General features: G+C 39.5%; 1 protein-coding gene across 2 annotated transcripts in view; it reads left to right on the top strand.

Annotated features, from left to right (window-relative positions):
• Positions 1-3,224: 3,224 nt before the first annotated feature.
• The window catches only part of atp11b (ATPase phospholipid transporting 11B), a 56,974-nt gene continuing 49,661 nt past the window's right edge, over positions 3,225-10,537 (top strand). For both annotated transcript variants that reach the window (XR_010929208.1, XM_067596305.1), the window contains exon 1: positions 3,225-3,551. Coding sequence is in view for 1 of the 2 variants with exons in the window: in XM_067596305.1 (XP_067452406.1) it covers positions 3,525-3,551 (27 nt within the window). In the remaining variant the exon portion in view is untranslated. The remainder of the gene's footprint in view (positions 3,552-10,537) is intronic.

The following is a 10,537-nucleotide window of genomic DNA, read 5'->3' as shown; positions in this document are numbered from 1 at the left end:
CCAAAGTCGAAATGGTGCAAAATCTTATATTTTACATGACACATACAAAATTATGTGTCGTCTCATGTGTAGCACACATGTAGTATGAATGATTTATACATTCATTCCGTTAGCTTGCAGCACTTAATATGACAAGCAATTGTAAGCTCACAGTGTAACTGAAATTAAATTCAATAAAAAGCAGGGAAGGCAGCCAGACATTATCTGGTACCTTGCCATCCATTTCCATGACAGACATCAAGGGCATTATGGATCACTGGCCAGCTCTCTCCTGTCTGAAGCACAAAGATGTGCATTAAGCATACAGCATTTCAATTGTGCACGGCTACAGAACGTGATTAGATTTTTGCTTCATGGAGCCTAAACTAATGAAATGAAATGACTTCTGCTTTAAACAAAACATCACTTCTTCCCTATGCAAACCTTCTTGATTTCCAAGGTAATTAGCCAGAAGGATTTTCTCCTCAGTGCCTAAAAAAGTTTACATTTAACACCGACAACTTGCATCACCTTGCTGACTTTCACATGAAAGGCTTACATACTGTATCCTATCCAGCTGTTGGGTGGGATCTCCCAGATGTTGCTGCTGCGTTGACGTTATGTAAGTCAGTGTAACCTAGAGATTACCCTGACGGTCACATGGGTGGAACCGCTGGGCTCAGGGCTCACATACAAACACAGACAGATAGCGGATTACCCACAGGATTTGCAGAGTAAAGCTGTCTTTTTAAGATGAGTTTCTGACATTTCTGCTTTTACTGGATATACAGAAAAGAAAAACCGAAAAAAGTCATGTGACACTGACCATTGTATGTGATATATGAGTGGGACTTGAACCCAAGATGTTGCAAGTACTTTGGCACAGTCAGTTCCTTTACTCTGCTGACTCACAGAGTGGCCTAAAGCTCACTTAATCCTGGAGATAAATGCATGTTGGTGGCTTTTGGCTAAGCTTCACTGTATTTTTCCCCTGTTTTTTTGTTGTTGTTGTTGTTTTTTTTTTAAAAAAAGGCTTTCATGATGGAGAGACCAGTAGGAGGGTTGTTGCAAAAGAAAGTTGAGACACATAAGCACCTTAAGGAGCAAACATGAGAGTATTGGGCAAAATGCATAAACATGCAAATACATTCATATGTTTCATTTTTTTGATTTAGGAGGGCAAGAAGAGAGAGAGAGAAAACACTTCACTGCTGGTCAGCTGCAGTTATGCAGCTCCAAATATAGCTACTGGAATACATTGATTACATCGGATCATTATGATTTTCCATTTGCTTCTTGCCATTGATCGGAGCAACTCTTCAGTATTTGCAATCCTATACAGCATATTGAATTAATTTAGCACACAATACCACCAAATGTTCCCAATACTAACATTTTCAAAAGTCTAAGCATTTCTCATTTCACTGTGTGGTATCTTGCATTGTCTATACGTTATTGACTGACTGCTATACTGCAGCCGAGTCTCCAAGGAGGGGACAGGAATGGATTCATCACTGGGACAGAGCCGCTAATACTAGGATGACCTCACTTTATGTGAGATGCCTTACAAGAGAAATCCTGGAACAAAAAGGGGACTGAGAGAATTAGAGGGCAGGATAAAAGCCAAACATATGGTGTATCCACCTAAAAGATTTTCTTTTGTGCAACTGCTATGCATGTCTTGTTCTATGTGGCTATGTTTGTAATGATACATTCAAAAAGGAACCACACAATCAATCAAGGGAAATGAGAGGACTTATAAGCAAGGGTCATGAATAAATATGAAAAAGGACTAGTTTTTCCAGCTCATGTCCAGTTAGGACTTGCCCCAGGGGAGCACAAACAAATTCTCTCTGGCTTAAGATGTCTAAAATATACTTGGAGTAAGCAAATCTACTTTAAGTCTCCACTCTGTTGGCTCCATGTCAAAGAGTATTCACTAGTTTAAAAAGTGCCTTGTATGCAGTCTAGATATAACTCAGGGCCCTGCATTATCACTATTTGGTGTATGCTGTATTATAGGCCTAAGTTAGCAATGCAGTCAACTCTGCGATTTAATAGCACCACTGCAATATATTATATTGTGTAAATTCATGGCTATTCAGCACACTATGAGGAAGAAAAATATACATATTTAAATATTGTTACATATTGTAAGTTTTAATGGTCACTGACTCTGCAGATATACTTAGACATGCCCGGATTAACTTGCCAAGAGGCCCTTTGCAGGATAGATATGAGCTGCTGGGCCTCTATTAGGAATATGCAGTGGTGGAAGAAGTGTTGTGATAGCAATACCATTCTGTATGACTACTTTATTATAAGTACAAGTCTTGCATTCTAAATGTTTACTGAAGTACAGACTTAGCCTGAAAGGATATTGTACTTTTAAAGTATGAAAAGTAAGTTCATTCAGTCTATGATTCTTAGTTATGTGTATTTGTCATTTCAGTTAAAGGACAGGTTCACAGTTTTTCAAGTCTGTCTTAAAACAACAGTCAGATGCCTATATGAACATAAGTGTAAATGATTGGGACCAAAGTCCACAGTGTGTCCGCATAGTCATTTTGTGCAAAAAATGTATTTAAAAGTTTATCTGAAGCTTATATGAGACTTCAGCAGTCTAAGTTAGTCATATCAAGTGAAAATCTGCCATATTTGCAGTCTTTTTAGCATAAAATCCTGCCTTTGTAACTCCTTGGACAATGTTTCCCTGTTGAGCTGCAGTGGAAGTATAGTAGCTTGACAAAAAGAGGGACTTTGGCATTAAAAAGAGTTCAACTTCAATTAAAAAGGACTGTAATGGTGAAAGATATCTACTTGATTTGACTAATTTGGACAACTGAAGCCCTATATTAGCTTCAGATTAACTTTTACGCATTTAAATTTTTGCACAAGAGGAGAACTGTGGATTTTGGCCCAAATCACTTACATTGTAAGCGCAAGGGATCTTCTAATGGTCAGTATGAACAGGAGGAATGATTACAGCAAGAAAAGCATGTTTCAATGTTCATTTGGACCGTTACTTTAAGATGAACTTGTGAACTCAGCCTTTAATAATAAATAGTCTAACACTATCTATCTATCTATCTATCTATCTATCTATCTATCTTTCTATCTATCTATCTATCTATCTATCTATCTATCTATCTATCTATCTATCTATCTATCTATCTAATGACCACAGACAGGCAGGCAGGGGGCGTTGACAGGCCGCTAGAGAGCAGCCCATGTCCGTACTGAGCTGTGTGCTGGCAGGGGAAAACCGATCGTGGCAGAGCAGAGATGTAGTGTAGCTCGCTGGGACTTCTTGGCCAGCCGTCTGTCACTTTTACCGTGGATCATTTCTCTGACATTACCGCGGAATGGGAACAGCTGGATTTATTTTTTTGCACAACTACATTGCATGAATGTGTCGCGTAATGCGACCGAGAAGAGCTGCCTTCGGGGGGAAATATTTATGGTTCGGGACGGTTTTGTTAGAGTAGCTAGTTGCTAGCGCTGGCTAGCGACTGTTCTGGCTACTTGGATCGCATTTTGCAAGGATGCTACGGTGGATACGACAGCAGCTGGTAAAATTTCTCGAACTACCTTTCTCATAACGCTAGCCCACATTATCTCACAACAGCAGCCACATAAGAAAAGGCTTTCGCTAGCCCACAGAAAGGTGTACGAACTTTAACGGGATAACATTCCGCTAGCTAACGTTGACAATTAGTTAGCTGTTGCCGATGTGTCCAAAACATTGTTGTGTGTGTGTTACTGTGATGACAGCCAGGTGGAGGTTAACGCGTTAGCTACCTTCCCAGCTAACTTATCGTTAATTAACGACATTAAGTAAGTTGATAAATCAACAACAACCCGGGGGTTGAGTTTAAAAATGATTTGTAAGTTGAGATGAAGTTTGTTAGCATTTTAATCACAGCTGAATCGTTTTTTAACTGCAGAAATATAACTGTGTCTTAACTAACGTTAGCTTACTGGCTAACATCGTAACGTTAGTTAAACTTGGCAAAGTTAAACTGCAGTTGAGCTGTGCGAACTCCACTTCACCTGACCTAACGGCTACATCCTAACCACCATACTTTACACAGTTGTTTTTGTTTTTTTTTTATATACAGACTCATTTATGTCAAGAGTTGTCTCAACTCTGCAGCATATAACTTTCACGCTGCCTTTGCATTGGCTCAGGATTGTTTTGATTCACGTCTTATTGAAAATATGTATGTTTTGGCTGAAGTTTTGCGTTAACTGTTTTCGGTTGATTAAATATGCTTTAGAGAGCATCCTGTATTTGCCGTCATCACCTGTTGTTTGTCTACAAACATGGCTGTGTGATGACGCACTGATAGACAGAGGCATCAGTACAGAAAGGTTAAAATGGCAATAATCGTCCAGTGTATCTCAGTTATCCCTTGCAGAAGAGTCTGATTTTAACTAGTGTTGCCAAGTGCAGAGAGTGAGTCAACGGTGCACAGCAGAAGCATTGAGTTTTTAACTATCCATGTGATTGCTGAATTGAAGCGTGATTTCTTTGTTTCAGTCATGTTCAGCAATGACACAACGGTAAAGGCATTTTGTCGTTATTTTTTTATTGTCAAAGTAGAGTTCACAGTTTGGATAAGAACCTGCTCTGACATACAGTAAAATGAAAGAGAGGGTGTGTGAGAGCATGTGTGCAGGGCCTGCCCATATGAATGAACTAATTCATGCTATGAGATAAGTCAGACATCGGTTAAGTCGTTGATGTCACCACAGCCTGGGAGTTTATGAATTGTATGGTGTTTCTGAACACCCATGGGTTGGGTTAGACTTAGCCTCTTGCTCAGCTTCATATTCGCCAGTTTATACAAAATAGTATTTTCTTTGCTTCCAGAGATTCATTTTGGACCTCACTTTTTCAAAGGGCATCATAGTTTGTGTCAATAAAACGGTAGCTCCTAATTTGAGATAGCTTTCTTAATTAGATCCATCCCATATAGCTGACCTGCCTGGCTAATTAAAAGTGTGATTAAAGTGCCTCTTAATTCAAATGGCCTAATGAAAAAGTTTGTTGGGGGCATTTGTGTGACCTTGGTATCAACTGGCAGGTAACACAGTGCCGCTTATTCACTCGCATACTGCTTATCAGTTCACTTCTGGTGACATTGGTCCACTTTAAGAAAGAGAAAGGAGGAGGGTAAGGTGGGGGAGCCTCAACTGGCATGTTAAAATTAATAGGGATGGACAGGTGCAGTGTGACAGGCTTTTAATGTCAGTCCTCTTCCATCACCAGTACTGATATCATGCTAGTCATGTGCATTTACATCACAAAAGACTAATCACAGGACATGCTGCAGTACCAACTAGGAAAACCCTTTTACATCTTGTCCTGCAAGTACGACATGGACATTTTATGTATGCTCCAGTATTTCTATTGGGAATCACAGACTGCAGTGTATACATTCTTGCTGACAACTCCAAAGTATATCATATGTTTTTATATTGATTTTCTGCCTTCCATGCAGCCATTGGCCCTCGTCCATATGGTATGAAAGTCAGCTTGCATGTTCAGGACATCTGGGACTTGAGATGTGGTTGCTGAATAGCAGCTGTTTTAATGCAAGAAAATACCAAGTTCACGCTGCCCTTTTCATAACGTTCATGGTATTATTGTCATTATTATTATTGTCTGTGTTTTGAGTTTAATTTCCCGAAGGCATACATAGCAAATGTAAAACTTATCTGCAGTAAAAAATTGATATGGGTGATGTGGGGTTTTTGGAAATTGCTTGAATGCACTAAGAGAGAAGAGTTTTCATAGTCATTGCCTGCAACTGTATAACCAAGCAATGATAATGAATATGTAATTTAAAAATAGAGGTTATTAAATGCTTACTTTGATGCATTACTTGTATCTCAAGTAGGATTCAGTCTCTGCAAGCTGACCAGAAACCCACAGCTGCCTGGAGGAAAGCAAATCAGTACAAAATCCTCTGGTACTCTTAGGTAGAGAAGATGTTGTTAATGAATTACCGCTGCTGTAGTACTTAAAGGCATTATGTGTTCATGATGAAAGAAGGGGGAGATAAAGAGTGTTCTGTGAATGAATGGTGTCTGTTATTAATAACGGTATAAATGGTACACATCTCGCCTGCTCAACCAACACCATGTCTTACACTTTTACAGTCTCATTCAGAATCGCTGTCAGACATTGCTGCAGCAACCCTACTAATCCACTACAATAAAGTAGTAAAATGTAAATAACCAGCCTATCCCACCCTTAATAAAATAGTCACCTGTAGCTCTGCTACCGGATATTCATTTTATGACACATGTTGTCAGATATGTATTTGACACGCCTGTGGTCATGTTAGTATTGCTGTTGTCATCAGTTGTACTGCCAAAAACAGCACCCTCAGCATCTGACTAGAGAATAGTTTATTGCTCTCTCTCTCTCCCTCTCTTTGTGTTGCAGTCTTTCTGTCTTTACTGCTTACTCTTTATGCTGCTCCTCCATTCCTTCCATCTCTGATTAGTTCATCCCATTTTATTAAATGCCTCTCAGTCTGTAATGCGACTCAGTGGGTTACCTTGGTTGTGATGCATTAGTCTATTGCCAAGCCATTGTTGAAGGCAATGATTCCCCCAAGGTACTGTGGGACTTGTAGGCTTTTTGCAGGGAGTAATTACCTGTCGGCCTACAGATTGATGTGCTAAGAGAGTGTGGGGACAAAATGAAAAGTCTGATTTCAGTGGTGCCGAGTGTTTACAAGAAAGCCACATTGTCAGTAGGGCTGAACAATTCATTGAAATTTTTATCAAAATCACAATATGACGTCCTGCAGTTTTCAAATCGCGGCGCGTGCATGTTAGTGCATGCGAGTCCCTCCGGGTCCAAGATGGCGGCCACGTCACAAACTTTCTCAAATTACAGCCAAACAGTACACTGAAATATGTTTCTGAAAACATTTGAGGCAAGGAATAGGCAATGCAGTAACAGAATTTCAATCCATATTTGATCAGCACTGCCCCCAACTTTACTGAGTAAAGAACACGCACGTTTGTTTTGGTCTGAGATGTTGGTGTTATAGTGCGACATCTAGTGACAGAATATTGTGTATTGCAACTTTAAGAAAACATCTTTGTTTGGTAAAGATCACTGTAAAAATCACACCATAATCATTTTAAAATGTTTTTCGATGAAAATGAGAACAATGACGTAAAAATGATCATTCCCTCTAATACTGCTAATCATATCGCAGTTGAAATATTAGTCAAAGTAATCACAGTTAGATATTTTTTCAAAATTGTTCAGCCCTAATTGTCAGTATTATTTATTTTTATTTCCATTGCTATACATGAGAAGAAATATGGCCTGTTATTTTCTTTCAGGTTATGGACGACGTGGACACTCCAACTCTACATTAAAAATTCGTAACATTTCCTGATATTCACTATCAGCCTCTTTGCACAATCTTAATGTTCCATCTTCCGCTCTTTATAGCCATTTCCTCTTTTGTGATTGGTATAAATATAATAAGAGAAATCAAAAATGAAAAATGGCTTCTAGTCGAAGGTTAAGTGGCCTTAATGTGTGCCTCTCTTTCCTGCTTGTCAGCCAAGTATGACATCAGCGATATGCAGTTTTCAGACTTTTCTGTTCAATCTTTTATATCCAACAGGTGGTCTCAAATAATTGAATCAGGTTAGGTCCTTGGCTCTTTATCACCGCTGGTCCTTGAACATAATAAGCTGTTCAAGAATATCTGAATGTTAAAAAAGTCATAAATCACGCCTATCACATGAACGCTACGTGTGTGTTACCTACCAAGCAAACATTAAAGTCACAGCATGCTTTACTTTTGAGATTGTAATCAAAAGTTGTTTTAATATTTGGACGTGTTGGTTGCTGCAGATATGTACACAGTAGGAGATCTGGCTCAAGGGACTGACTCCTGGTCTCCTGTAAGTACAGTATAATGAGTGATGTATTTATCAGTCTTGTGTAAGGTTTAGTGATAAGATGCAAGCGTTGGGAATCTCAATCCATTGCCTGTTGGTATGTGGGTTTTTGTTTTTTCACAATTTTTAAAGTTATTTATTTCGTTTTTTTAAAACTTTTTTTCTCTCCATCCTTTACCCCCTTCACCAGTAACAAAATAGTTTTACGAGTCGTTTTGTATTTGTCTCGGTATAAGAAGTTATATGCTGCCTGAAGAGGACCACAAACAGTGCCAGTTGATACTATACGGACCATAGCACAGAGACAATAAATGGTCCTTACTTTTTATCTGTTTTAAAAATAAATAGATAAATAAAGAACCATGGCATTACTCACCTTAATGGAAAGTGACATTTAACACTTCAGATAATGCTGCACAGTTCTATGATTATTTAATGTCTTTCATGGAATTTGATTATTGGTGTTTTTGTGACAGAAAGATTGATGTCAGTTGTACATAGTGTTGTATATAGTGTTTCTGGATTGTTAAGTGTGTGTAACTATTCAAAGCACTCTTGATTGAACAACAGGACACTGCGTGACATTTACCTTAATCTTATCCCATTAGAGTATTTGCCGGCCTGTGGCAGTCGTACAGCACTAGGAGTCAGGGTCATCGGTGACCAGACTGTCTAAACAAATATATTCAAGATGAGGTTTCAAAATAAATACATAAAAAAGTTTATTGATTTAATTCTAGTGCAAAATGATGCTAATTCTTGGTTAGCTCAGTGTTTTAGAGGCTCTACACGTGTATTAAATGTGTCAGAAGCACTGACAGCTTTTATGCTCAACAAAAATGATGCAAACTAAATGCACATGTTTATTTACTGTTCACTGTTCTTGTCAGATAACATCTTTGCCGCCTGGTATCCACGGACTGTTAGCTGGTTGGTAACTGATTGTTGAGAGTCACTGTTCTACTGGATATACTAGTTTTATCCTTCATTAGTAGTTTTCTTGTTGGCTCAACAAGATGGACCAGTAAACGGTTCGGTCTTCACAGTGTGAGCAAGTGTCTCTATACAAACATAACCACGGATTAGAACTGCAACAATGACTATCACAGACTTTTACAGAAGCATTGGGTGAGGTTCCTCCATTAATTTCACAAGGCTTTCACAGCTTTGTCACAATAACACTAAGCCGTTTTTGTATGTATTCACTCAGCATTTAAGCAAGCTTAGTCTACTGTGTGCAAAGATATCAATGATTAAGCAATTTAACTGGTAGCTGTTGCTGATTGATGTAGTGAGAGCTAGAATCTCTAAATCCTTCCGACTGTCTGAAAAACTAGGCGGAGAAATGTTCTTCTTCAGCAACCACCATCAAGGTTTGTTGGGAGTAATCACATAAAAGTGCATTAAGTAAGATGTTTACAGTCCTTAAGTACAAAATTACCATAATCTATCTGCAGAGATGTAATAGCTCATTGGTCAATGCCAGTGTCTCAACAATTACTTCGCTGGATAGGGGGGTTTTTCTGGCTTACAAATTCACTTCTTGTCCGGTCAGTGTCTACAGTTGCTGGTTCATATTGGTTAATTTAAAAGCCTGAATTGCTTAATGTCTGTAACTGCCTCATGGGACCAGCTCAGAAGCCAGTGTTTTAAAACAGTGGTAGCATTGTGCAGGTTCCTGTTTCCTAGAGCTGGTTGTATAGAGCAACACTAAGGTATAAATACAGCACAGTGCTGTATGTGCAAGTGTGTGATTGTGATGCAAGAAATTGCTTTAAAAGAAACACCATTGCATGTATGATGGTAGGACTGCAAGACAGCTTTTATTTGTTCTGAATACATAGAATCAGCGCATTTAGGCGTTAAAGGTAAACTATGGAGGATTTGTCAGTTGGTGTTTGTGAACACACAGCATTCAAAGTTGGCCCCTCCTCCCCAGGTCAACGAGCATGTGCAAGAGACACAGCAGCGGTGGTTTAGCGAGCTAGAGAGCGAATGAAGAGACCGAGCGGCGCTGGCGAAAACAAAGCTGTGAATCAGATAAATAAAACATTATTTTCTCATCGTTTCACGGCAGTTACCCTCTAAAGCACAAATAAACACGCCCACATCCCCGCACAGCCCTGTGGGAAGGTGCCACATTGCCAGATTGTGTGCGAAGGCAGAGCTTCATCTTGTCCGCTCTGTGTGTGTGTAACTCAGCCACACCCTCAGTCAAGCAGACACACGCAGACCTGCAGCTCTTTATACATCCATGACACAGAGACAGAGAGCAGAGCGGAGCAGAGCGGAGCAGAGCGGAGCAGAGGAGAGAGACGGAGAAAGCGATGTAACATGGTCGCTACGCTACGAGTCCCGCCCTCACACCCTGTGTTCTGTTATTGGCTGTGGGCTACACACCTGCTGCCCACAGGTTGACGCCCAGAAGCATCCCGAACACAGCAAGATAATAGGAAAATAAGAACATACAGGCAGAGGGCAGAGTCTCTGTATATAAGTACGCCACCACACACTTCTAATGGGTCATAAGTGATGATTGAGGGGTATTACTTTTGTATGAGTCTATACATTGTTTTGTTTTTTTTAGGAAAATCCTGCATAGTATACCTTTAAG

This window comes from Thunnus thynnus, chromosome 8, assembly GCF_963924715.1.
Source record: "Thunnus thynnus chromosome 8, fThuThy2.1, whole genome shotgun sequence".
In the NCBI taxonomy this organism is placed as follows: Eukaryota; Metazoa; Chordata; class Actinopteri; order Scombriformes; family Scombridae; genus Thunnus; species Thunnus thynnus.
Note: the sequence above shows the minus strand (reverse complement) of the source record. Positions and strands in the feature narration are given on the sequence as shown.